At 41.9% G+C, this 27420-nt stretch overlaps 4 protein-coding genes across 5 annotated transcripts; all 4 read right to left on the bottom strand.

The window, feature by feature from the left end:
* Positions 1-2182: 2182 nt before the first annotated feature.
* On the bottom strand, positions 2183-5657 carry LOC128757249 (bile acid-CoA:amino acid N-acyltransferase-like). The gene is made up of 11 exons (XM_053862392.1): positions 5518-5657; positions 4979-5184; positions 4618-4717; positions 4351-4541; positions 4125-4279; positions 3919-4038; positions 3632-3717; positions 3465-3558; positions 3301-3381; positions 2827-2968; positions 2183-2640 (listed from the first exon to the last, which is right to left on the bottom strand). Exons 2-11 carry the CDS (start codon positions 5169-5171, stop codon positions 2516-2518), a joined length of 1287 nt encoding a protein of 428 aa, XP_053718367.1. The 5' UTR covers positions 5172-5184; positions 5518-5657; the 3' UTR covers positions 2183-2515.
* Positions 5658-5947: 290 nt separating this feature from the next.
* On the bottom strand, positions 5948-12879 carry LOC128757288 (peroxisomal succinyl-coenzyme A thioesterase-like). The gene is made up of 10 exons (XM_053862459.1): positions 10705-12879; positions 10278-10377; positions 10016-10206; positions 9790-9944; positions 9578-9697; positions 9311-9396; positions 8648-8741; positions 8421-8501; positions 7660-7795; positions 5948-7464 (listed from the first exon to the last, which is right to left on the bottom strand). The coding sequence occupies exons 1-10, from the start codon at positions 10895-10897 to the stop codon at positions 7340-7342; spliced, it is 1281 nt and encodes a 426-aa protein (XP_053718434.1). The 5' UTR covers positions 10898-12879; the 3' UTR covers positions 5948-7339.
* Positions 12880-13459: 580 nt separating this feature from the next.
* LOC128757248 (bile acid-CoA:amino acid N-acyltransferase-like) lies at positions 13460-19626 on the bottom strand. 2 transcript variants are annotated; one of them, XM_053862391.1, is made up of 11 exons: positions 19105-19435; positions 18475-18675; positions 17918-18017; positions 17647-17837; positions 17421-17575; positions 17163-17282; positions 16896-16981; positions 16233-16326; positions 16001-16081; positions 15406-15541; positions 13460-15202 (listed from the first exon to the last, which is right to left on the bottom strand). In XM_053862391.1, the coding sequence occupies exons 2-11, from the start codon at positions 18665-18667 to the stop codon at positions 15078-15080; spliced, it is 1281 nt and encodes a 426-aa protein (XP_053718366.1). In that variant the 5' UTR covers positions 18668-18675; positions 19105-19435; the 3' UTR covers positions 13460-15077. The 2 variants fall into 2 exon arrangements, with proteins under 2 accessions (XP_053718366.1, XP_053718365.1); XM_053862390.1 differs by lacking the exon at positions 19105-19435 and adding an exon at positions 19462-19626 and having other exon boundaries at positions 13461-15202.
* Positions 19627-21568: 1942 nt separating this feature from the next.
* On the bottom strand, positions 21569-26985 carry LOC128757212 (peroxisomal succinyl-coenzyme A thioesterase-like). The gene is made up of 11 exons (XM_053862318.1): positions 26975-26985; positions 26712-26917; positions 24675-24774; positions 24407-24597; positions 24181-24335; positions 23975-24094; positions 23717-23802; positions 22744-22837; positions 22588-22668; positions 21981-22122; positions 21569-21785 (listed from the first exon to the last, which is right to left on the bottom strand). Exons 1-11 carry the CDS (start codon positions 26983-26985, stop codon positions 21661-21663), a joined length of 1311 nt encoding a protein of 436 aa, XP_053718293.1. The 3' UTR covers positions 21569-21660.
* Positions 26986-27420: the final 435 nt, after the last annotated feature.

The following is a 27420-nucleotide window of genomic DNA, read 5'->3' as shown; positions in this document are numbered from 1 at the left end:
CCAGTATTTTTCATGACACAAAAGAAAGGACTGGCAGTTTATATAATGATTTCGAAAATAGAATATGACAAAATGATCATGTATTGACATTATTTCTAATATTTCTTCAACAGCATCTAAGAAATGCATCCAGATGGGCCCATAGGTAAAGTAAACTGTAAAGAGACATGAGATCAATGTTCCCTCAAAGCTGAGCAATTGCACACAGCGGATAAGATCTCAGCGCACAAAAATATCTACTGTACGCAACAAAAATTAATCCTGAATTGAATATAAATTCCCGCAATTTCTGGAATACAGGGCTTCTTGCCGTCAAGACATAAAGCCTTACGACATTAGATCAACAAAATGAAGCGCTGACTGCGCCGTCGGTGTAGTGGTGCTTAAGACCGTCCGCTGAGTGACACCACCACATACACAATAGAACTAACAGCAACTAGAAGAGCTGCTATTTGAAGTGAACTATTGGAGCTGGCGGCTGTTTAAGAGCTGCTCTACTCTTAAAGTCGCTCGTGATTGGTCCAAAATGTGCACATGCACTGATTCAATTGGGGCGGCAGAGTTACGCAGAGGAGAGAGAATCGTTGCAGCGCAGGTTTCAGACTACACGCTAGTCAGGTGAGGAACTGTGTAGTCAGTGAAAGACACCTGTTTTTTCTTCAATTTAGCCTGCTCTACACAGGCTCACTGCTCCATGAGGAGCGGTCACAGACTACGGTAGCCTCAAGAGGAATAAATACAGTCTCACAACAGACATATGCCTTATCAATTCGTTTGAGGTTAAATGTTTGTAAAAGTTGCTGGAAGTTCTTTGATATCCAGCGACCTCAATGGTCTAATATGTATATATATATATGAAATTTTATGTTTTTGATATAAAAAAAACCATATTACATTTCACACATGTTCCATTCCTCAATGTGAATTACACAAATTGTAAATACATTTTTAAATATTTTAATGCCATTATAAACTATTACAGACACAGCCGACGACAGGTCGCTCACAGTGGTCCGGGTGACCGCTCAGAGAGTTTGTGGGTTTGCTTAGACACATGAAAAATTAGAGGGAACATTGCATGAGGTCCATTGGGGACAGCAGACAGGCGGCTCAATTTAACCCCTAAATAAAGGTGGCAGAGCAGTCTGCCAGACACCAGCGGGTTCTACGAGAGATCCATTTTTCATCTCTACACTTAGTTAACTATTACACTTGAACAAAAACAAATAATGATGTTGGAGACAAACTCCACTAATAAGTTTAATCATAAAACAGTTTCAAGAGCGACTAAAGTGTGTCTCTACTCATGGAATAGAATCAAAATGTATTTATCATCAGAATTATTGTTATCGCCAAAATAGCAACATTTATCATGACATTTTTTTTGTCCATATTGCCTATCCCTAGTGGCCACAAATGAGCGGAATGGACATGCAACATCAGACCCAGTGATGCTTGGAGTGGCTTCTTCATCCGGACTGATGAAACTGCAGGATGCAAACTTTAAATGACAGATTGAAAGGACCTCCACAGTAGACATGCTGCTGCCAAGTGAGCAGCAGGGAGGGAGGAGCGGACGCATCACAACCAGCAGGGCTTCATCAGAGCGCCGGCTGTCACAAGTGATCAGTTGTTGTGATCGGCAGTGTCAGGTAGTGATCGGCAGATATCATGATCATCTGCCGATCATGATCGGTGACAGATCGATCGGAGCATCCCTATATGAACCTATTCCAAACTGCACTCCATATATGTTTATATTTGATTGCAATATTCTTAAATCGAGCAAAACCAGCAATTCTAGTTATTTTGAAGGGAGAGAAGACATTTTTATTAATAATTAAATGTTGCTGCAAACACTAGTATAGGATAGTATTGTTTTTTTCTTTTTCTTTTTACTAAATAAAACACTGTAAAATGATTTCAGTGCATTTAAGTACTTTTGGACCACAGTGCAATAACAACGTGATAAATACTGTGACATGAAATGTTTTACTTAAGTGAGGGAATTAAAATATTATTCGACATTGAGCAACATAACATGCTCCCACTTTAACAGAGAAAAACATCAAGTAACACTTCCTTTTCACGCAATTACCATCTTTGGAATTCTGACTTCAAAAAGTCACATATGCAGGTAATTCAGCGGTACAGAACGCACAGACTGACCATAACTCCAAGGTACTTTTAAACAGGTCATTTATTTAAGAAAAAAAATGCAATCATTAATTTTATATTCGTAATAATAACATTATTAAAACAGCAAAGAGCAGCTACGGTATTAATTTCCCACATGATGATTGCAGACAATAGGCCACTGTTGTGGCATTCAGATCCAACATACTGTTGTTGCAAGGCATTTTAATACAGTGAAATAGTAAATCAACTCACTGAATGAATTGTTCATTAGACAAAAGAGCTGCAGGAACAAGTTGTACTGACTTCCGACAGAGATGAAAACTGCTCTGTGATTCCACCTCTGCTATGCTCTGATTGACCTCCTGCTGCTCCAGACTCACATCCTGGCTCTTGGACAGGAGCTGCTGTAGAGGTGCATCTGCAGGAAGGCTAGGATCTTCTTCCAGGAGTCTTCCTGAGCGTCAGAATGAGGTTTGGTGTGTCCTCCCCACAGCATTGTTGCTGAAACACACAGAATGAATGACTGAAACACATTACTGTATTGTGGCCTCTATAATAAAACATGACATCAAAGTTATTTTGCACATGCGATTCAGAACAGTACGAGCAGCAATAAATGACACTAGTTCCATCATTTCTGAAATGTAAAGTCTTCAGTAGGCAGAGAGTAAAACACAAAGTACTCACAGTCGTGTCCATTTTCTGGGTTTATGAACCTTGAGAATCTACAATGTGGCGTGAAGGGTGGCTCGATCAGGTGTCCGGCACCAGGATAGACCAGCTTGGTCAGCAGGTGATCTTTTCCAGCGGCGTGTATCATCTGGGCCATCTGGAGGTCAGAGGTGAAATACAGAATATCCATCAGTTTCCTCCACAGATGCATCTACGTTGAAGTCAGGGTATGGTTATGAAAATTTATGTTGAATTTTTTTTACTGTAATAATGAGGTTTTATCTCAGGTAATATGCAAGTACACTCTTTTCTCTGAAGACCTCTCGCTCTTTACAGTAAGTGGTGTGTGCGAGCGAGCTTGTGAGAGTGTCCTTTGGTTTTAGTTTGGTTTAGGTCCTGGTTAGGGTTGAAAGCATTATGGCAATGACAGTTCCCCACAAAACATAAAAGCATAACTGTGTGAGTATTCATGTGTGTGTGTGTCCTCACGTCCTCGGCAGCTTCCATGGTAGCAACATTCTGATCATCATTGCCACAGACCAGCAGTAACGGACAGTTGATTTTGGTCACCTAAAAACAAAGAAAACAAACATTTACACACAACGAAAGACGCCGGTGAAACAAGAACAATACATGTTGTAAACAACACTTACGTCTAGTTTTCTGGAGCAGTCAGAGGGAATCGGAAGAGTGATATCTCGCCATATAGAATGGTTGTTCTCATCCACACGGACCTTGCTGTTGCTCCTTCACAAAGAAACAACATGCTGCTTCAGTAAAACTCGCACAGTCACTGACATTTACGAGGTGAATTACCTACCCCAACTTTGCAAGAGAGAGATTTAGACCTGAGCCGTTCTCATGGTCTTTACAGTGTGTAGCGCTGACACAAACACAACAAGTGGGCTGGAAACATAAAACAATACTGCACATTTATCATCAAGGAGGACCTGAGGCAGACTTGCTAAGTTCCAATCGACCTCAATTTGAATCACACTTTTGATAGATGCAACACAAAGAGCTGGACGAGAACAAAGGAGGTCATGGAAATATGAAGCTCTTTTTATATCATCACGAGTACTATTAATGAAGAAACTCATTTCTGACCTTGACGGCTTTACTCTCCACTGCGAGGTAAAGCGTTATGATAGCACCAAAGCAGAGACCAAATATTCCAACTTTGTCAGGGATGACTTGAGGATGGTTTTTGATCATGTTAAACACTGACTGAGGAGAAGCAGGGGGTCGACAAAGTGGGGCTGTGAGTAGCAGTATCAGAACAATGAAGTAAAATGCACTTAAATAACACAAACCTCAAAATCTTTTTCACTTAACAGACCCTGCTCAGCAGACAAGTAAGACAGAGCGAAAGTGACGTAGCCATGTGAAGCCAGTAACGCAGCCCGATACTCAACCAGACCTCCTCCTCCACCCCACATGTCCAGCAGCCCAGGGAAGGGTCCTGGACCTGAAGGGCAAACACAGCGTTCAGAGTAACATACAATGAACAGTTTGGGCACCATGTGACCAGACGACTACCTGGAGGTATAAACAGGGTCCCCAAAATATTTCCCTCTTTCACGCTGACCCTCTTGACTCCAGGAGCCATGTACCATCTCTCTGTCAGCACTGAAGCCAGAGGAACCTGGTCCTGAAAGCCTCCAGTCAGGTGTCCACTGTAGACGGAGATGTGGAACGGCATGGGGGTGGTGACATTCACCTTCCGTAACCTGGCCGGAGAAGATCAAATCTGCTGTTAGAGTGATCATATATACTCTCCTTCTCAAGTTGAAGATGATCATTCACCTGAGGTCTCTGCGACCTCCAGGAACGGGCCGCTGACTCCACAACAAACCCATGGGCTCTTTTCCACTGTAAGTTCCTCCGAAGCTCAAATCATCCGCAACTACAGAAGTGATACGACGAACGGTCAGGCTCGGAAGGATTTTATAGAGTAGTGGTCAGTGGAAACTCCTGGAAAAATTCCTAAATAGAAAAGTTTTCGTGCTCTGAAAAGATGGTCAAATCTGACAACGCTCTTTTCATGCACAAGATAGTTGTACAATGAACAAAGGAAAGGACCCGTCACCTACTACTTGACCTGAAACCTAGGTGTTTTAAAAAGAATAAATGACAACTGAGGGATTTCATGAAACCAGAACCTTACCAGACACTGTCCCCCGCTGGCTGCTGACGTAGTGTCCAAAAGCCTCCCAGTGGTCTTGATCTTCTGAACGATGGAGCGAGTGTAGCGTCACTGGAGATCCCGGACGAAGATTCGTGACTATCACTTTAAACACCTCGTCCACCAGAGCCCGAATGGGTCTGACAGAGAGGATGGGAAGGGGATTGTTGTGCATGATGGGAACTAGGCTGTGGAGAGAAGAAAAGGGCAGATACAACGTCTGGAAGAAATCGGGACCTTTCACTGCTCCGCTCCAACAAGGGGACACATTTCATTGCTCAACATTTAGGTCAGCCTCCTCAGACCGAAGTCCCACCTGTCCCGGAAGGGCGCCCTTGTAGTCGGACAACACCAGCTCAGTATGACTGAAGGTTTAACAATAACACGCAGACATGTTCCTGACATGACAGCGCACCGCTTCTCATGCCTCACAGAGCCCAAACCTGAAGCTGAACTTGTTCTTCGCTAGCTGCTAAATGTCAACGACAAGCACAAGTGGCTCATCCATACTGAAGTCTCACCGCTCTTTCGTCGCAGTCGCAGGAGGAAAGACGAGCAGCCGTTTCAGAATGTTGACACTTCAACAACAATCACAGAGTTTTTACGCTGAGCGACTGGGTACCACGTCCAGTGCCCTCAAGTCTTCGGGTCGGCAACTCAACTCAGCTGTAGCGAGCATGCGCATGAGCGTTCTGTGGACGGTCACGTGAACAAACATTGTCCACTAGTGACACGCAAACAGAAGCAGAGCTTTGTTTCACTGTCTATAGGTGAGCTAAACCCATGTGTAATACTGAGGGAGCAAGGACTTCTATTGGTGATTTAAAACAATGTGTTTCATATTTATATAACAACAAACACTGACCATTACCTCAATATGATAAAACAAAACAGCATTTCAATTGCCAAAATCATTTTGTTGATTTATTACACATATTTCTCCATCAACAACTCAATACATTTACAGGAGCAAACACAAACCATGGAAAATAAATACATTTTGAACACAGTGAAGATGTCTATGCAGAGTGCATGGTTTCTTTCTTTTGTGTTAACATGGGCGTAGTAACAAGTTTAACACGGGGGGCACAAATTGGAAATGAGATTGTAAATTGTGAAGTTCACAGCACTACAAAACATTAACAAAATGCTACGGAATCTTTTACTTATTCTTAATACGTGTGCACTGCACACCTGTATAATCACATGTATAACCTGTGTGTGTTCTATAACCCCACAATTTCGGCAAACAACTAAGAAAACCTATTTCTCTCTTGAGTCTTCAATCAAAACATAATGATTACGTTATTCCATGGCTGTATCCTTACTTTATCAGGTGGCAACACTTGTACGAGCAAGCCAAATATTTCCGGAGCATAAAGACAAAGTTAGTAGCACACACAGGTGCATGGCTTAACAGGCTTACTAGTCAAAAACAATTTGACCTGAGTGACTTAGGTTGACTGGCAATTGAACTGGTTCTTTAAGTAACAACTTTCTGACAAAAACAACACAAGTAATGTCAAAAACAAATGATGAACTTCTTAATAACATTTTAAAGCACAAAGATGTAATGTTGTATTATTATAGGATTCTACCACTTATTAATGTGAAGCTGCTTACAAACCCCTTCAGTAAAAGACAGTTGCTCAAACAGGCCGAGTCAGTTTAAATCTGAATCCAGCGCTTTGGCCAACAAATCAAGGTCTACTAACCACTGCAACTTTGGTCAACAAAACTGAATAAAAGTGATACTCTCACATCTAAGAGTCGTGCATCACCGTGCCTTTAATAAACCGACGTAAACAAGCCATATTTACAGCAATGTTGCTGACAGAACTTTTGGCCTCAATTGCTTGACTATCTGTCAGTAGACAGTCTGCTGTGTCCCACTATCTCTCCTCTCCCAAACACACTCAGAGGGGGATGGAAGGGGGCAGGCCAGTGATAGGACACTGTGTTGGGCTTTCAAAACAAAAGCATGAGTTGAAAACCTCTGCAATACAATGTTCAGGTGGGACAATTGCGCCCATCTCCTATATTGGGGGGGGGTCTTCCTAATCATCCCCCACGGTTCCTTCACTTATGCTTGGTAATTTCCTGCATGAAGAGGATCATGTTGTGAATACACTCAGATACAGTAAAACAAATCGAATTTATTTTAGCACACTTACAAGTGACACTCATGAGTGAAGCGTTGAATCAAGTCATTGAATGATATAAAGGAATTTTTAGGACAAACAGCAGGAGCAAGAAGAAGCTCAAATGTGTCAAGACAGAGATGAAAACTGTTCTGTGGTTCCACCTCTGCTCCGCTCTGATTGATCTCCAGCTGCTCCAGAGTCACATACTGGCTCTTGGACTGGAGCTGCTGTAGAGGTGCATCTGCAGGAAGGCTAGGATCTTCTTCCAGGAGTCTTCCTGAGCGTCAGAATGAGGTTTGGTGTGTCCTCCCCACAAGAACGTCACTGCAACACATACAGACAATGTTGCCGTTCAGCTATCGACCAACCTGCATGAAGTCAAATTTACTTCGCATAGACAAACACTGTGGTATGGTCAACAAAACAACTTGATGTCACTCACTTTTGACATGTTCATTCAAAGACTTATGTTGTCGTATAGCGTGAATGTAGGCAAAGTGTAAACAACCCTGCACTCACATTTCTCTCCCTTGTTTATGAACCTTGAGAATCTACAATGTGGTGCGAAGGGTGGCTCGATCAGGTGTCCGGCACCAGGATAGACCAGCTTGGTCAGCAGGTGATCTTTTCCAGCGGCGTGTATCATCTGGGCCATCTGGAGGTCAGAGGTGAAATACAGACATTCAGTTTCCTCAATCACAAGTCTTACCGAATCGAATATTCATACAACAGATAGTATCAAGAACATTCTTTAGAATAACCCAGAGGCACTGGAAGGGTTCAAAAACATGATAAAGGCCCAACATTGTAAGCATTACTGGTCACTATTGTGTTGATAACATTCTTCCTGTAAGTGACATTTAGAACAGACACAAAATGTGCGATTAATTGAGATTAAAACCAGTCTATTGAGAGCCCAAAACATATGACAATTGTCATTGATCCTTTCAGAGATCAGATCTTCATTGCTGCCATAAATGATGTTTAAAATGCTAAGTGATTATATTCCTAGAGCAAATATCCAGGTGAGATGTCAGACATTGTAATCTGAAACATTTCTTAGCTTCATAGCTATACTTGTGGAACGAATTCTTGGAAACTTGTGGGGACCGAATGCATTTGTGGGGAAGTTGATGGATTAAAAATTCAAAATAACCAGGCCATTATAACTGAATTTAAGTTTGGTTTTGGTTGAGCTTGAAAGCATTATGGCAATGACAGTTCCCCACAAAACATAAAAACATAACTGTGTGAGTATTTATGTGTGTGTGTGTCCTCACGTCCTCGGCAGCTTCCACAGCAGCAACACTCTGATCATCAGTGCCGCTGACCAACATCAATGGACAGTTGAGTTTGCTCAGCTGAAGAAGAAAGAAAATAGCAGACTGTCATGTATAATACTAATATAATAATATAATAATATACTATATACTAATACAAACGATAATGATATAATACTTAATGTATAATACCATATTACTCAATGGAGCAGCAGAAATCAACTTACGTCTAGTTTTCGTGAGAAATCTGTAGAAATGGGAAGAGTAATATCATGCCATATAACATGGTTGTTCTCATCCACACGGACCTTGCTGTAGTCCCTGTCATCACAAGGAAACATGTTGCCAGGTGTTGAAACAGCAAGTGCACATGCCTCTTCATGTCCCAAATATCTAATGCTCGAACAAAGGCGGGGAGAACGGAAAAGCAGGCAGATAGTTTTTAATTTGGTGGATTAATAAGCCTGCCACAACTCAGTCAGGCACAAGCCATTTTGGAGACTCAATGCAGTGCAGTGTTTCGCCCTCTTGTGTTGAATCGCATAATCTGAAAAATACTCGGGAAAGCTTCTGGGAATCCTCTTCACCTACCAAAGTCAACAAATGGGTTGGCAAAACAGGCTGCAGCACTTTATCTAAATCTAATTTACAATAACTACATGGTCTCCCCACACAACAACACCCATCATTCACTGACCAACACACTCAAGAGGGAGGGGACGATGCTCAATGGGAACACGCCTCCCCTCGATGACAATATCTGAGGCAGAACATCATCGAGAAGACATTTGACCTTCATGCACAGTGAGTCTGCACTATTGCGAGAAGGAGCAGTGAGCAGAGACCCGCCTGCCTACCATGTTGACATTACTGATGAACTGAATACCTACCCCAGCATATCATGAGAGAGGGTCAGAGTTGAGCCTTTGTCACGTATGAAGGAGTGTGTACCGCTGACGCAAACACAACAAGCGGGCTGGAAACATAGAAAAACCTCATCAAGGAGAACCTGTGGGTCACTTAATCAGGTTATAATCCACAAATGCAACACTAAGAGCTCAAGAATTGCAGAGGAGGAAACATCACAGTGACGTATGAAACATTTTTTAAGCAGCTGTGAAAGGACGACAGCATTCATGAAGCAATTCATTTCTCACCCTGACGACTTTGCTCTCCACTGCGAGGAAAAGCGTTATTAATGTTCCGAGGGAAAGACCAAATATTCCAACTTTGTCTGGGATGACTTGAGGATGGGTTTTGAACATGCTAAACACTGACTGAGGAGAAGCAGAGGGTCGAGTAAATGAGAACGAAAATGATTAAAAAAAAAAAGGTCACAGAATTGAAAACTATCTTAAATAGCACAAACCTCAAACAAGGTTTTATCAGCTGGAGCCTGAGTAGCAGACAAGTAAGACAGAGCGAAAGTGACGTAGCCATGTGAAGCCAGTAATGCAGCCCGATACTCAACCAGACCTCCTCCTCCACCCCACATGTCCAGCAGCCCAGGGAAGGGTCCTGGACCTGAAGGGCAAACACAGCGTTCAGAGTAACATACGATGAACAGTTTGGGCACCATGTGACCAGACAACTACCTGGAGGTATAAACAGGGTCCCCAAAATATTTCCCTCTTTCACGCTGACCCTCTTGACTCCAGGAGCCATGTACCATCTCTCTGTCAGCACTGAAGCCAGAGGAAACTGGTCCTGAAAGCCTCCAGTCAGGTGTCCACTGTAGACAGAGATGTGGACTGGCATGGGGGTGGTGACGTTCATCTTCCTTAACCTGGAAGTAGAAGATAAGATGTAAAAAAATAACCCCAAAATGTTCTTCTTGAATTGAAGATGATTGTTCACCTGAGGTCTCTGCGACCTCCAGGAACGGGCCGCTGACTCCACAACAAACCCATGGGCTCTTTTCCACTGTAAGTTCCTCCGAAGCTCAAATCATCCGCAACTAGATAAGAGATATGACAAGGAGTTTTTTGGTGAGGTTCGTGTGAGCAGAAACTTCTGGAACTAAAGAAAATGAGTTTCAAAACCAGTCGCTGTCAAAAACGGGGAGTTATCTTTGACATTTTCAGAGTCACGGTTGTTTGTAGTCAGGATTTTATGATATTGAGAGCAAAATTCACTCAAAAACTAGCATTATGCGACACTGCAAAAGTCCTAATACGTCATGTGGACCCAGAGAGATAGTTAGAAACCAGGATGAATATAGAGACATATTTTATGAGAAAATCAAATGGAACAGCAAATAAGGAACTTGAAAAACATTCCATACCAGACACTGTTCCCCGCTGGCTGCTGACGTAGTGTCCAAAAGCCTCCCAGTGGTCTCCATCTTCTGAAAGATGGAGCGAGTGTAGCGTCACTGGAGATCCCGGACGAAGATTGTCAACCAACACCTTAAACAGTTCGTCCACCAGAGCCCGAATGGGTCTGACAAAGAGGATCGGACGGAGATTGTTGTGCATGATGGAAACTGGGCTGTGGAGAGAAAAAAAAGTCAGATGCAACAGGGCTTTTCTAGTGAAATATTTGTATAACCTCTATTTTCATTTGACAAAATATTTTCATATGACAATACAGAATGGATCAACACCTATTCAATTATTATCGCGTGTTCCGTTGTTACCAGTCGATGCCTAAACACCGGATCTAACCTAAGGGTAGAGTTCTCCATCTCCCTCTAAAGTAAATACTACTTTACTTCTGTAAATGTTTGTATCAGTGTGAAAACCTGTTAGATTTGTAGGATTCAACAGCACTGTCTTCCGGCTTTTTTATGGCAGGTAATCTTGGTTCAAACTCACTTGCCCTTTCCTTGTTTCTCATTATTTACGTTTTCAGACCTGTATCTTAAAGCAGCTGTTTTTGTATGTGAGGTTGGACAGTAAGGAGGGTGAGAGGGATTTGTACAGGATTGTATGGCAGTGAGATAGAGATGGGAAGGACGTGCAGCAGGTTAGGGTTATAGAGGCGGAAGTGTTTTGACTGATAACAGAAGTGTGTTGCGTGAGATGGAAAGAGTACTTTGAAGAGCTGATGAATGAGGAAAATGAGAGAGAACAAAGAGTAGAAGGAGTGACCATCATATTTCAGGACGTGGCAAAGATTAGTAAGGCTGAAGTGAGAAGGTCATTGAAGAGGATGAGGAGTGGAAAGGCAGTGGGTCCTGATGATGTACCTGTGGAGGTCTGGAAGTGTTTAGGAGAGGTGGCAGTAGACTTTTTGACCAGAACATTTAAAAAGGTCTTTGAGAGTGAGAAGATCCCTGAGGAATGGAGGAGAAGTGTGCTTCTGCTCATCTTCAAGAACAAGGGAGGTGTCTAGTGTTGTGGCAACTATTGAGGGATAAAGTTGATGAGCCATACGATGAAGTTGTGGGAAAGAGTAGTGGAAAGTAGACTAAGGGCAGAAGTGAGCAAATGTGAGCAACAGTTTGGCTTCATGCCAAAAAAGAGCACCACAGTTGCAATGTTTGCTTTGATGATGTTCATGGAGAAGTACAGAGAAGGTCAGGAGGAGCTCCATTGTGTCTTTGTGGATCCGGATCCGTACGACAGAGTGCCAAGAGAAGAGTTGTGGTATTGTGTGAGGAAGTCGAGTGGCAGAGAAGTATGTTGGAGTGGTGCAGGACATGTATGCCAGGTGTAAGACAGTGGTGAGGTGAGCTGCACATGAGTTCAAGGTGGAGGTGGGACTGCACCAAGGCTCAACTCTGAGCCCCTTCCTCTTTGCCATGGTGATGGACAGGTTGACAGATGGGGTTAGACTATGTTTGCAGATGACATTATGATCTGTGGTGAGAGCTAGAGAGGTGGAGGTTTGCCTTAGAAAGGAGAGGAATGAAGGTTAGCCGCAGTAAGACGGAATACATGTGTGTGAATGAGAGGGACCCAAGTGGACAGGTGAAGTTACAGGATGGAGAGATAAAAAAGCAGAGGATTTTAAGTACTTAGGCTCAACTGTCCAGGGCGATGGAGAGTGTGACAAAGAGGTGAAGAAGCGGGTGCAGGCGGGATGGAATAAGTGGAGAAAAGTGTCAGGTGTGACAAAAGGGTGTCGGCAAGGATGAAAGGGAAGGTGCACAAAACTGTGGTGAGGCCAGCAATGTTTTATGGTTTAGAAACAGTGGCACTGAGGAAAAGACAGGAGGCAGAGCTGGAGGTAGCATGAAGATGTTGAGGGTCTCTCTAGAAGTGACTTGGATGGATAGGATCAGGAAGCAGTAGATCAGAGGGGCAGCAGATGTGCTCAGGTGTTGAGGAGACAAAGTCAGAGAGGCTAGATGGAGATGGTTTGGACATGTACAGAGGAGAGAGAGCCAGTACATTGGTAGGAAGATGTTGAGGTTGGAACTGCCAGGCAGAAGGTGGAGAGGAAGGCCAAAGAGGAGATTTATGGAGGTGGTGAAGGAGGACATGAGGTTTGTAGGTTTGAGAGAAGAGGAAGCAGAGGACAGGGTGAGATGCAGGAGGATGATCCGCTGTGGCGACTCCTGAAGGGAGAAGGCGAAGGGAAAAGAAGAAGAAGATCTTAAGAACCACTGCAGCACGGTAAAAGTCCCCCCGCGACCTTCACTGGCTTAGCTCAACCATACTAGAGTCTCACCGTTCTGGCGTCAGAACTATAGCCGGAAGCTGAGAAACAAGTTGCAAAATACGTATCCGTCAATAAAAAGGGTTTTCAAGAAGAGTTTAAAGTTGCTCAACTGAAGTGACAACTTCTCGCCACTCAACTGTGAGAGCTGAGGCGACTCAAGTGTAGGCGGCAAGAATGAGTCTGCGCATGTGCGGTACGTGTACGATGACGTGATAATCGTGTGAACTTACTACAAATCTTCACCTTTGTCATGGCAGACGGTGCTCCGTGTATTACATTTTCATTTTGAAACATAAATGTAAAACAATCTCATTATTAGTTTTCACAAAGGAGTCATATTGCATACAATAAAAACAGAACAACAAAAATGATAAACACAATCAGGCAGCAGATTTAAATGGAATATTTTACTTTCCATTGTCTGATTCCAATTGAAGAACTTGCTTCCATCAAAACTGCGAATGCAGTGCAAGAATGTCTGACCTGCAAGACTGCGGTAGTTTCATTGAGGACAGATGCACTGCAATGCGTGTGCTGCCTTGAACAACACGTTGCTTTCCATGTTTCTCCTCTCCTCGCTTATTTCTGTTTCCTGTGCCGTTCATTTCCGGTTCGCTTCAGTCTGTTATTAAAATGCTTTATTTCAATTTTTCATCTCATTAGTTTGATAAATTTTGTTATTCTGTTTCGTGGTGTCGACTGTGTGAAAAATGACCTCTTATTTGTTGTAAGCACTTTTATTAGAAATACATTTTTATTTCAATCAATAATTTAAAACCGATTGGATCAGACTAACTGTCTCTAGTTCCAAAAATACGTCATTAGCTATTTTTCAGGTTCCCATGTTATCCGTTTTCCTTCCTCATAACTGGTAATAATTGTAATAAGTATTAAATATTCAATATTATTACTAAAATAATCTCAATGAACAATATGTCTTGTACCACAAATAAACAAGTTGATGGATAAAAAAGGCTTGTAAAACTGCTTTTATGAAGTATATTGTGAATCTTTACATAAAATGGAACAACATATCATGAATATTTAACTAATAATTAATATATCATGAATATCATTTGTTTTATAATTTTGCCGTCACAAACTACGTTTAAGTTTTTAATTTTTTTTACGGCCTCCAGACAAATTCTACAGCCCATTGACTTCATTTTGGATTTACTCTTCCCTGTGGATTGTTGTTTATTATAAGAAACTGTCACTGGGTCCTCCAATGAACTGAAACGTCACAAACACAGTGGACTATGTTCTGAGCTATGACACATCCATACATAACACAAATTACTGCACATATGTACAACTTGAAAAGCATTCATGATCCATTTATTTTATCTGTATACATTGTTGCCTGTCTTGTTTTCCTCTTTTCATTTGAAAAATCACTGATAGCAATGAGCTCAATGGGACAGCAGGTGAAACCTGGTTGTGCAACATAGGGTGAAAAGCAGAGATTGAGAAATCTTCAAATGATTACAAATCCAGCTTGATCTCCAGAACACCACCGTATTTTAACCATCTGATCTTGACCCCATTTTCAGCATTTCCTGATTTTTTTTTGACAGACAAATTTGCTCACATGATCACATAACCTCCAATACCTATCAGTATTAAATATCGTATCATCTTCCACTGTTGGTGATGTACTGTATTTCTCTTCCATGTGAAACTGAGAAGGAGACAAGAAGCTCAGTGTGACCGTAATTTTAACTGTTTGTTATAGTAAGTGACATTTAGTCTGAGTTAACACCATGCCTACATTGGCCTGTCCCAACAAAAGAATAAACAATGACTTTATAGAAACAAAAACAAATCTGTTTGTCAATGAAAAGATAACCGACTCACGTCATATTTTGAGATCTGGAATACAAACATTGAACGAAGTCATAAATAGCTATAAATAGATTTTTAAGGGAAACAGCGGCAGCAACAAGAAGCTCGACCGACTCAAGACAGTGATGAAAACTGTTCTGTGGTTCCACCTCTGCTACTAACCCTGTAACCATATGTTCTGATTGATCTCCAGCTGCTCCAGAGTCACATCCTGGCTCTTGGACAGGAGCTGCTGTAGAGGTGCATCTGCAGGAAGGCTAGGATCTTCTTCCAGGAGTCTTCCTGAGCGTCAGAATGAGGTTTGGTGTGTCCTCCCCACAGCAATGTCACTGCAGCACACAGAGACATTGTTGCCGTCGCTTCAGCTATCCACCAACCAGCATGATGTCAAATTTACTTTGCACAGACAAACACTGTGGTATGGTCAAAACAAAAAACAACTTGATGTCACTCACTTTTGACATGTTCATTCAAAGACTTATGTTGTCGTATAGCGTGAATGTAGGCAAAGTGTAAACAACCCTGCACTCACATTTCTCTCCCTTGTTTATGAACCTTGAGAATCTACAATGTGGTGCGAAGGGTGGCTCGATCAGGTGTCCGGCACCAGGATAGACCAGCTTGGTCAGCAGGTGATCTTTTCCAGCGGCGTGTATCATCTGGGCCATCTGGAGGTCAGAGGTGAAATACAGACATTCAGTTTCCTCAATCACAAGTCTTACCGAATCGAATATTCATACAACAGATACTATCAAGAACATTCTTTAGAATAATATTGATCCTTTCAGAAATGAGATCTTTTGCTTGCTGCCACAAATGATGTTTAAAATGCTAAGTGATTATATTCCTAGAACAAATATCCAGGTGAGATGTCAGACGTTGTACTCTGAAACATTTCTTAGCTTCATAGCTATACTTGTGGGACCAATTCTTGGAAACACACCAACTTGTGGGGACCGTATGCATTTGTGGGGAAGTTGACGGATTAAAAATTCAAAATAACCAGGCCATTATAACTGAATTTAAGTTTGGTTTTGGTTGAGCTTGAAAGCATTATGGCAATGACAGTTCCCCACAAAACATAAAAACATAACTGTGTGAGTATTTATGTGTGTGTGTGTCCTCACGTCCTCGGCAGCTTCCACAGCAGCAACATTCTGATCATCAGTGCCGCTGACCAACATCAATGGACAGTTGAGTTTGCTCAGCTGAAGAAGAAAGAAAATAGCAGACTGTCATGTATAATACTAATATAATAATATAATAATATACTATATACTAATACAAACGATAATGATATAATACTTAATGTAATGTATAATACCATATTACTCAATGGAGCAGCAGAAATCAACTTACATCTAGTTTTCGTGAGAAATCTGTAGAAATGGGAAGAGTAATATCATGCCATATAACATGGTTGTTCTCATCCACACGGACCTTGCTGTAGTCCCTGTCATCACAAGGAAACATGTTGCCAGGTGTTGAAACAGCAAGTGCACATGCCTCTTCATGTCCCAAATATCTAATGCTCGAACAAAGGCGGGGAGAACGGAAAAGCAGGCAGATAGTTTTTAATTTGGTGGATTAATAAGCCTGCCACAACTCAGTCAGGCACAAGCCATTTTGGAGACTCAATGCAGTGCAGTGTTTCGCCCTCTTGTGTTGAATCGCATAATCTGAAAAATACTCGGGAAAGCTTCTGGGAATCCTCTTCACCTACCAAAGTCAACAAATGGGTTGGCAAAACAGGCTGCAGCACTTTATCTAAATCTAATTTACAATAACTACATGGTCTCCCCACACAACAACACTCATCATTCACTGACCAACACACTCAAGAGGGAGGGGACGATGCTCAATGGGAACACGCCTCCCCCCGATGACAATATCTGAGGCAGAACATCATCGAGAAGACATTTGACCTTCATGCACAGTGAGTCTGCACTATTGCGAGAAGGAGCAGTGAGCAGAGACCCGCCTGCCTACCATGTTGACATTACTGATGAACTGAATACCTACCCCAGCATATCATGAGAGAGGGTCAGAGTTGAGCCTTTGTCACGTATGAAGGAGTGTGTACCGCTGACGCAAACACAACAAGCGGGCTGGAAACATAGAAAAACCTCATCAAGGAGAACCTGTGGGTCACTTAATCAGGTTATAATCCACAAATGCAACACTAAGAGCTCAAGAATTGCAGAGGAGGAAAAATCACAGTGACGTATGAAACATTTTTTAAGCAGCTGTGAAAGGACGACAGCATTCATGAAGCAATTCATTTCTCACCCTGACGACTTTGCTCTCCACTGCGAGGAAAAGTGTTATTAATGTTCCGAGGGAAAGACCAAATATTCCAACTTTGTCTGGGATGACTTGAGGATGGGTTTTGATCATGTTAAACACTGACTGAGGAGAAGCAGAGGGTCGACAAAGTGGGGCTGTGAGTAGCAGTATCAGAACAATGAAGTAAAATAAGTAAATAAGAATGAAAATGATTTAAAAAAAAAGGTCACAGAATTGAAAACTATCTTAAATAACACAAACCTCAAACAAGGTTTTATCAACTGGAGCCTGAGTAGCAGACAAGTAAGACAGAGCGAAAGTGACGTAGCCATGTGATGCCAGTAACGCAGCCCGATACTCAACCAGACCTCCTCCTCCACCCCACATGTCCAGCAGCCCAGGGAAGGGTCCTGGACCTGAAGGGCAAACACAGCGTTCAGAGTAACATACAATGAACAGTTTGGGCACCATGTGACCAGACAACTACCTGGAGGTATAAACAGGGTCCCCAAAATATTTCCCTCTTTCACGCTGACCCTCTTGACTCCAGGAGCCATGTACCATCTCTCTGTCAGCACTGAAGCCAGAGGAACCCGGTCCTGAAAGCCTCCAGTCAGGTGTCCACTGTAGACAGAGATGTGGACTGGCATGGGGGTGGTGACATTCATCTTCCTTAACCTGGAGGTAGGAGGTATTTTGATGGTCATGTAAAAAAAAATCCCCAAAATGTTCTTCTTGAATTGAAGATGATTGTTCACCTGAGGTCTCTGCGACCTCCAGGAACGGGCCGCTGACTCCACAACAAACCCATGGGCTCTTTTCCACTGTAAGTTCCTCCAAAGCTGAAATCATCCACAACTAGATAAGAGATATGACAAGGAGTTTTTGGTGAGGTTCGTGTGAGCAGAAATTTCTGGAAAGAAAATGAGTTTCAAAACAAGTCGCTGTCAAAAGCGAGGAGTTATCTTTGACACTTTCAGAGTCACGGTTGCTTGTAGTCAGGATTTTATTATATTGAGAGTAAATCTCAGGAGATGGCAGGTTTGAATATTTTCATGGAAAAATATGCTGCATGAAACTAGCAAATCCTTCAAAAAGATGATTTTTTTTATTTCAGATATATTCTGATGACATTATTTTCAAAGAACCCCTTATCTTGGTGCATTGAATGTTAGCAGCATACAAAAAAACAAAAGACATGCAAAAACTAGCATTATGCCACATTATAAAAGTCAGAAACCATGATCACTACAAAGAGAAATATTTTATGAAAAAAATATAGCAGCTAATAAGGAACTTGAAAACCATTCCATACCAGACACTGTTCCCCACTGGCTGCTGACGTAGTGTCCAAAAGCCTCCCAGTGGTCTCCATCTTCTGAAAGATGGAGCGAGTGTAGCGTCACTGGAGATCCCGGACCAAGATTCTCAACCAACACCTTAAATGGTTCGTCCACCAGAGCCCGAATGGGTCTGACAGAGAGGATGGGAAGGGGATTGTTGTGCATGATGGGAACTGGGAGATGGAGAGAAAAAAAGTCAGATGCAACAGGGCTTTTCCAGTGAAATCATTTGTATAACCTGTTTTTCATTTGAGAAAATATTTTCATATGACAACACAGAATAGCTCAACACTTATTCATGAAGGCCTATCCTTAATTTTTTTTCCTCAAGGACATAAGTTTGTATGTATTACAGATCTACCTACACTTTCTTCTGCATTTCTGAATCGTGACATATATACATTTTTTTATATCCAACTTCTCTGTTTTTGTTCAGCCAAATGACAGCTTGGAGCGCTTTAAATTGTCAAATGAAGCACCTCATGAACTTGATCAAACAGATGCAAATGTCTAAATTGTCTTTCCATGGTACAGTACACTTTCCATCTTCTTTGACACATCACTCTAAAGAGATTTGTGTGTGACGTATGACTTGAACATACCTGGAAGTTCGAACTACACCTTATAGCGTGCTCCGTTGTTCTTCGGTTCAGTATTCAGTCGATGCCTAAACACCGGATCTAACCTAAGGGTAGAGTTCTCCATCTCCCTCTAAAGTAAACACTACTTTACTTCTGTAAATGTTTGTATCAGTGTGAAAACCTGTCAGATTTGTAGGATTCAACAGCACTGTCTTCCGGCTTTTATTTTTATGGCAGGTAATCTTGGTTCACACTCACTTGCCCTTTCCTTGTTTCTCATTATTTACGTTTACAGACCCGTATCTTAAGAACCAGCGCAGCACGGTAAAAGTCCCCCCCGACCTTCACTGGGTTAGCTCAACCATACTCGAGTCTCACCGTTCTGGCGTCAGAACTGTAGCCGGAGGCTGAGAAACGTGTTCCAAAATACGTATCCGTCAATAAAAAGGCGTTTCAAGAAGAGTTTAAAGTTGCACAACTGAAGTGACGACTTCTCGACACTCAACTGTGAGAGCTGAGGCGACTGAAGTGTAGGCGGCAAGAATGAGTCTGCGCATGTGCGGTACGTGTACGATGACGTGATAATCGTGTGAACTTACTACAAATCTTCACCTTTGTCATGGCAGACGGTGCTCCGTGTATTACATTTTCGTTTTGAAACACAAATTTAAAAAATTGGGGGGATAGTTTTTTCATGATTAGTTTTCACAAATGAGTCATATTTCATACAGTAAAAACAGAATTAAAAAAAAAAAAAAAACAATCAGGCAATGCGTGTGCTGCCTTGAACAACACGTTGCTTTCCATGTTTCTCCTCTCCTCGCTTGTTTCTGTTGACTGTGCCGTTCACTTCTGGTTCGCTTCAGTCTGTTATCAAAATGCTTTATTTTAGTTTCTTATGAGTTTGATCATTTTTGTCATTCTGTTTCGTGGTGTCTACTGTGTGAAAAATGACCTCTTATTTGTTTTGTGTAAGAAGAAAGTGTAAAGCACTTTTATTGGAAATACATTTTTATTTCAAGCAATAATTTAAAACCGATTGGATCAGACTATTCTGGATTGCCAAAAGTTGAATGTATGGGACTCTATAGGTTCAGCATGGGCAAAATTTGGCCGGCTTTTGACTTCTGAAGAAATTGCATAAAACATTCATACCAGGGTTTGAATCCCAAAAAAATAAGTCATTAGGCATTTTTCAGGTTCCCATGTTTTCCTTCCTCATAACTGGTAATAATTTTATTGAAGTCTTAAATATTAAATATTATTTCTAAAATAATCGAAATGAGCAATATGTCTTGTACCACAAATAAAGAAATTGATGCTAAAAATACAAACTTGGAAAACTGCTTTTATGAAGTATAATAATGTATATTGATATATATAATATATGTTAATATTTAATTAATAACTCATATATATCAAATATCATTTATTTTATAATGATGTAGTGACAACATTTTTGTTTGCGTTTTTTTCATTTTTTTTTTTCTGGCCTTCAGACTCCACGGCCCTTCACACCCTTGGGAAATTTTACAGCCCATTGACTTCATTTTGGATTCACTCTTCCCTGTGGATTATTGTTCATTATAAGAAACCGTGAACTTTGAGCGCTCCTTGACCGCCTCTGGGTCCTCCGCTGAACTGAAACGTCACAAACACAGTGGACTATGTTCTGAGATATGACACATTCATACATAACATAACAACAAATTACTGCACATATGTACAACTTGAAAAGCATTCTTGAGACATTTATTGTATCTGTATACATTGTCTTTTTTTCCTCTTTTCATTTGGAAAATCATTGATAGCAATGAGCTCAATGGGACAGCAGGTGGAATCTGGTTGTGCAACATAGGGTGAAAAGCAGAGAAATCTTCAAATCATTACAAATCCAGCTTGATCTCCACAGCACCACCATGTTTAAGCCATCTGATCTTTGCCCCATTTTCAGCATTTCCTGATTTTTTTTTTGACAACAGACAAATTTGCTCACATGATCACATAACCTCCAATACCGGTCAGTATTTAATATTGTACCATCTTCCACTGTTGGTGATGTACAGAATGTCTCTTCCACGTGAAACTGAGAAGGAGACAAGCTGTTGTCTCCTTCTTTTTCAGACTCGTGCTGAGATGATTCTTTTGGAGTGAGATATATTTGTCAACACTTGTGAAGCTAAGTGAAATTTTAAGATTTTTACTGTTAGTTATTATAAAGTGATATTTAGTCTGAGTTAACAAAGTGGCTGCCTTGCTGAAAAAATGGCTGCTGCTCTGTCCCAACAATTCTTTCTATACACGTGTTTGAATTGAAAAAAAAAAAAAAGAAGAGACAGTGACTTTATAGAAACAAAAACAAATCTGTTTGTCAATGAAAAGATAACCGACTCACGTCATATTTTGAGCTCTGGAATACAAACATTGAATGAAGTCATAAATAGATTTTTAAGGGAAACAGCGGCAGCAACAAGAAGCTCGACCGACTCAAGACAGAGATGAAAACTGTTCTGTGGTTCCACCTCTGCTACTAACCCTGTAACCATATGTTGTGATTGATCTCCAGCTGCTCCAGAGTCACATCCTGGCTCTTGGACTGGAGCTGCTGTAGAGGTGCATCTGCAGGAAGGCTAGGATCTTCTTCCAGGAGTCTTCCTGAGCGTCAGAATGAGGTTTGGTCTGTCCTCCCCACAACAGCGTATCTGCAACCCACAGTGACATTGTTACTGTTGCCTCAGCAATGAAGCCTCAACCCGCATGTCAAAGTAACTTTGCATAGGCAAACAATATGGCATGACAGCAAGACGACCCGAGTGTGATCGGGTTTGACATGTTTCGTCAAAGATTAATGCTGTCGTTAATTGTGAATATTGGTGTGTAAACAACCCTGCACCCACATTTCTGCCCTTTCTTTACATCCATGATCCATGAGAATCTACAATGTGGTGCGAAGGGTGGCTGGATCACGTGTCCGGCACCAGGATAGACCAGCTTGGTCAGCAGGTGATCTTTTCCAGCGGCGTGTATCATCTGGGCCATCTGGAGGTCAGAGGTGAAATACAGACATTCAGTTTCCTCAATCACAAGTCTTACCAGCAACAAATTGAAACAATGTGTCATGAAAATTGTCATCAATCCCTTCTCAGATCAGATCTCCATTACTATTGTGAATGACGTTAAAATATTAAGTGTGTGTGTGTGCACCAGGTTTAGCTTTACTTGTGGGGGCCAACTGTTGACAAAACACTATCCTTGTGAGGACCCCATGCCCTTGTGGGGGCCATTTGGCTGGACCCCACAAATCCAAGCCTCAATTTGAGAATGAATACATCAAAATAACCGGGTCATTAATGTTATTATTCGCTTTACGCTTGGTTCAAAGGCTAGCCATTTGTTTTGAGTAGTTAAGGATGTGAGGTTGGGGAAAGAGTAATCGCAATTACCGGACCCCACAAAAATAGAAGTCCATAGTCTGTGTGAGCGTGCATGTGTGTGTGTCCTCACGTCCTCGGCAGCTTCCACGGAAGCAACATTCTGATCATCAGTGCCGCTGACCAACATCAATGGACAGTTGATTTTGCTCATCTAAAAAACAAAGAAAATAGCAGACTGTCATGTTGAATTCCAAAATACTCAATGGAGTGGCAGAAGTCAACTTACGTCTAGTTTTCGCGAGAAATCTGTAGAAATGGGAAGAGTAATATCATGCCATATAGAATGGTTGTTCTCATCCACACGGACCTTGCTGTAGTCCCTGTCAAAACACAAGAAAACATGGACAGTTCAACTGAGCGGAGTTTAACTGTCCATGTTTTTAATGCCATTGCAAACGTGTGAGGAAATGGAAAAGGAGGCTGTTTCAGTTTTCAGTTCTGTGCATTATTGAGGCCAGAAAAACTCTGGTCAGTCCCTCACCCTGACCTGCCAGACCACGCTCAGTTGCAACCCACAGACTCTACAGTTGCAGTGCTGCCACCTCGCGTGTCCAACCATGTACTCAGAAACAGGCCTGGGGAAAGGTTCTTGGAGTCCTGTTGTGACTGAAGTCAACAAATGACTGTAACCCTTGGATAAAAGAGTTCCAAATTCAGGCAGAGAAAAAGACAAAAGACTGTTCACCCAAGCGTGTCTCTTCCAGCACTCCACTATACCATATCGCCCTCTAGTGGCTCCTCAAAATACCCACACCCCGTCAATCCTGGCAACAAAATAATATTGGGATAACAATGCACATTTAACAAACTAACTACACCCTGCGTCAGACTTCTACATGCTACAGGACTCTATTTTGACTACAACTGAAGAATACGATAATATTAAATGTTGACTTATGTGTCTCCTCTGGATGAAACTATATATCCATTCTGATTGAAAAGTCATGAAAACATGAATTACCTCCTTTCGTTTTCGTTTTTAAAGAACCATTTGACAAGACCTAGCAAGACATAAAATGTGGAACTGCATGGTGAAGTTACTTTTACAGCAAGTGTGTCTTTTGAGTCCAGGATTATTGGAATATAATAATATACATTCTACATTCATTCAAAACAGTCACTCTTCATCGACATTTGACTCATATGCACAGTGATGCCATGTTGCCTGCCATGTTGACATAGGTTAGCTGAATACCTACCCCAGCGTATCCAGAGAAATAGACTGGGCTGAGTCTTTGTCACGTATGAAGGAGTGTGTACCGCTGATGCAGACACAACACGCGGGCTGGATACACAGAAAAATCTTTTTTAGGTTTTCATCTGGGTCACATTTCTGATACACGCTAAAATGCAACAAAAGAGCTTGTGAATTACAGAAGACGAACCATCACCTTTGAAACAGCTGTGAAAGGAAAACAAGTACAGTGACGCCATTCATGAAGCAATTCATTTCTTACCCTGACAACTTTGCTCTCCATTGCAAGGTAGAGCGTTATGATTGCACCAAGGGAAAGACCAAATAGTCCAACTTTGTCTGGGATGACTTGAGGATGGGTTTTGATCATGTTAAACACTGACTGAGGAGAAGCAGAGGGCTGAGTAAATGAGAGTGAAAATAACTAAAAAAGATTGCAGAATTGAAACAACTTTAAATAACATGGACCTCAAACAGACGTTCATCTACTGGACCCTGGTCAGGAGACACATAAGGCAGAGCGAAGGAGACGTAGCCATGTGAAGCCAGTAACGCAGCCCGATACTCAATCAGACCTCCTCCTCCACCCCACATGTCCAGCAGCCCAGGGAAGGGTCCTGGACCTGAAGGGCAAACACAGCGTTCAGAGTAACATACAATGAACAGTTTGGGCACCATGTGACCAGACGACTACCTGGAGGTATAAACAGGGTCCCCAAAATATTTCCCTCTTTCACGCTGACCCTCTTGACTCCAGGAGCCATGTACCATCTCTCTGTCAGCACTGAAGCCAGAGGAACCTGGTCCTGAAAGCCTCCAGTCAGGTGTCCACTGTAGACAGAGATGTGGACCAGCATGGGGGTGGTGGCAACTGTCTTCATTAACCTGACAGGAGAAAATAAAATCTGTCATGGAAAATATTCCCCCAAAACCGTCTTTTTGAGTTAAAGATGATCGTTCACCTGAGGTCTCTGCGACCTCCAGGAACGGGCCGCTGACTCCACAACAAACCCATGGGCTCTTTTCCACTGTAAGTTCCTCCAAAGCTGAAATCATCCGCAACTAGATAAGAGATATGACTATAGTAAGTAGTCAGACTCTTGAAGATTTTTTTTTAATTTGCTGTCATTTGTGAGAGTGGACACTCATGGAACTAATGAAAATAGGTTCAAAACCTGGTCTCAACCAAAACTAGCACAGCAGAAAGGAGTGTCCTTTGAATCGCGAGCTAACAGAGCTAAAGATGTTTCAATGCATTAGAGGGCATCAAGATTTACCTCATCATTTAATAGCTGGATTGATACTAAATAGGGAGCCAAATTGTTATGGAGTGAGCTAATAATGAATGTTAGGGTTTTGTCTGGAAGCTCCAGAACGCAAAAATAAAATTATGTTGTGAAGTTTTAGAAAGAAGTTTTAGAAAGAAAAACAAATCACTTGGTAGTAAGGCACAGAATCTTCACATTGATAAAGAAAATTCTGACTGTGACTGAGTTTGCATTGCATCAAGCAAAGGTGTGGAGAAGACAAGGCAGTCTTGTTAAAAAAGATGGGCACCCTTGAGTTACAGACTATGATTACAAGTGTTTATTTGAATTGATATTTTGTATACTTGGCAGTGGATAGTATTCAACTACCTGTTCACATGTAAAACGACACAGCAAGCCTGTATGAACACTTGAGTTGAGATAAGTAACTAGTCAATTGCAAGGTATTATCACTTCTGGCTTCACTTGCTTGCCAATCCAAATATGAGCATCCTTTCAGAGTACACGCTTTATCATTGCCACATGGTTCCTTAGGGCATGCCTTTACAGTACAGAGGCTTAAAAGCAATACTGTTGAAAACTGTGTCAGCTCCCCCTCACTGACCCATCTTTCGAGCCTCTCAGTCAGGCCACAGTGCTCACGAAGTTAGACCTGTGTATGACTGCGTGTCTAAGACCCAACAAAAAGTCATTTTGAGTATTTGGTGATGCCAGGTCCTTTCCGTCGGGTGTTTGTGTACGTCTGTTGGGATGACATTCCTCTATATTCTCGTATATTCTAGCAGTGGTGGTGTCGCTTCAAGAGTGGATGCACTAGCAGGAAGAATCTGAGGTATCGTTCCAAGTTTTAACCAACCACGACCACCTGGCGTATCTTAAGGAGGCTTAACATTTGAATTCTCGCCAAGCCCTCGAGGCGTTGTTCCTTGACTGTTTTAACTTTTCACTTTCCTACTGTCCAGTAAAAACACAATTCATGCAGATTCCAGTTAGTTGGCACCCACATATATTGGACCATTTGAGATTGAGAGAGGAATTAACGCGGTTGCTGTTCGCCGAAGACTGACAGCTTCCCTCAAGGTCCATCCTCCATTCCACGTCTCTCTCTTGAAGCCAGTCGCCACCAGCCTTCGTCCTCCGGTTGAACAACCACCACCTCCCTCGATGACTGACAATTTAACTGCTAACCAAGTCAAGAAGGTCCTGGAAGTACAGGTTTCCTGTTTTTAGTGGACTGGGAGGGCTACAGTCCGGAGGAGAGATCCTGGAGCTTGAGGGCTTCTGGTATGAAGTTAGTAGCTTGAATGTTCCTCTCTTATTCTGACTGGATGGGGTCACATGGCGTCACGCTTTGCCCCGTCTTAAAAGGGAAATACACGTTGCCTACCAGGACACACGTTCAGAACAGAACATTTTTTTTTCTTTTTTATTAAAATATTTAACAGACGTGGGCAAAATGGCATCAGTTATTGCAGTAACTTACATTCAGTGACGGTAAATTTTTGGTTTATCGCCCCGGTCTACCTTTTCTCTCTTGCATCACATTGGTGATTTTGCTCATTATAAACCAGCTAGCATATTCAAGGGGGACACAGAGAAAACAAGTCAGAAACTAGGATGAATGCCTCCACTACAAAACGAAAATGTGAGACAAGCAATGGTGTAACACAGTGAGACACACTTTATGCAAAAAATAAACCCATCAGCGAATACTTGAAAAACATTCCATACCAGAAACTGTTCCCCACTCGCTGCTGACGTAGTGTCCAAAAGCCTCCGTGTAGTCTCCATCTTCTGAAAGATGGAGCGAGTGTAGCGTCACTGGAGATCCTGGACGAAGATTCTCAACCAACACCTTAAATGGTTCGTCCACCAGAGCCCGAATGGGTCTGACAGAGAGGATGGGAAGGAGATTGTTGTGCATGATGGGAACTGGGCTGTGGAGAGAAAAAAAGTCAGATGCAACAAGAGGTACATCTTCCATTGTCTCTGACCTCTCACTCATAAGAGATTTTTTGTGGGAGGTTGCAGGTTACGGCTTTGTTTTGCGTGTTCCCTTGTTGTTCTCTTCAGTGTTATTGACATGATTCACAGCCGTTGTACATACGTTACATCTCCCTCTGAAGTAAACACCAATGTTGACTTTTGCAAATATTTGTGCATTTCTCAAAACCTGATAAGTAGGAATCAGCAGCACATGCATTTATTTTTGTTAATGTTCTGTTATTTCTGTTAAATTTCTGTTAATTTTCGCTCATACAGTGGTGTAAAAAAATTCTGGTTGCTATCAGTTAGACAACACCAACTATCAATGTCGGATGATTAAACTACAACACACAAAATGTTAACATGTCAGTACTTGGTTGCGATTCTCAGGCTGTGAATGATTAACATGGCTCAAACATCTAAGTTGACCTTTGCTGAATGCTAAATGTTAACT

This window comes from Synchiropus splendidus, chromosome 4 (assembly GCF_027744825.2).
Source record: "Synchiropus splendidus isolate RoL2022-P1 chromosome 4, RoL_Sspl_1.0, whole genome shotgun sequence".
NCBI classification, from domain to species: Eukaryota; Metazoa; Chordata; class Actinopteri; order Syngnathiformes; family Callionymidae; genus Synchiropus; species Synchiropus splendidus.
The sequence above is the reverse complement of the archived record's forward strand: the minus strand, read 5'-3'. Positions and strand labels throughout refer to the sequence as shown.

Coding starts and splice junctions, on each gene's coding strand:
- LOC128757249 (XM_053862392.1), bottom strand. CDS start 5,171: ATGCACAACAATCCCCTTCCCATCCTCTCTGTCAGACCCATTCGGGCT. Junction 4,542..4,617: donor GGAGGTCGCAGAGACCTCAG/GTGAATGATCAT, acceptor TTCTCCGGCCAG/GTTACGGAAGGTGAATGTCA. Junction 4,039..4,124: donor TAAGTGAAAAAGATTTTGAG/GTTTGTGTTATT, acceptor GCTTCTCCTCAG/TCAGTGTTTAACATGATCAA.
- LOC128757288 (XM_053862459.1), bottom strand. CDS start 10,897: ATGCACAACAATCTCCGTCCGATCCTCTTTGTCAGACCCATTCGGGCT. Junction 9,945..10,015: donor GACCCTGTTTATACCTCCAG/GTAGTTGTCTGG, acceptor TTTGCCCTTCAG/GTCCAGGACCCTTCCCTGGG. Junction 7,796..8,420: donor CTGTGGAAGCTGCCGAGGAC/GTGAGGACACAC, acceptor TCTGACCTCCAG/ATGGCCCAGATGATACACGC.
- LOC128757248 (XM_053862390.1), bottom strand. CDS start 18,667: ATGCACAACAATCCCCTTCCCATCCTCTCTGTCAGACCCATTCGGGCT. Junction 17,838..17,917: donor GGAGGTCGCAGAGACCTCAG/GTGAACAATCAT, acceptor TCCTACCTCCAG/GTTAAGGAAGATGAATGTCA. Junction 17,576..17,646: donor GACCCTGTTTATACCTCCAG/GTAGTTGTCTGG, acceptor TTTGCCCTTCAG/GTCCAGGACCCTTCCCTGGG.
- LOC128757212 (XM_053862318.1), bottom strand. Junction 24,775..26,711: donor CGAGTGGGGAACAGTTTCTG/GTATGGAATGTT, acceptor TCTCTTATCTAG/TTGCGGATGATTTCAGCTTT. Junction 21,786..21,980: donor TGTAAAGAAAGGGCAGAAAT/GTGGGTGCAGGG, acceptor TGTGGGTTGCAG/ATACGCTGTTGTGGGGAGGA.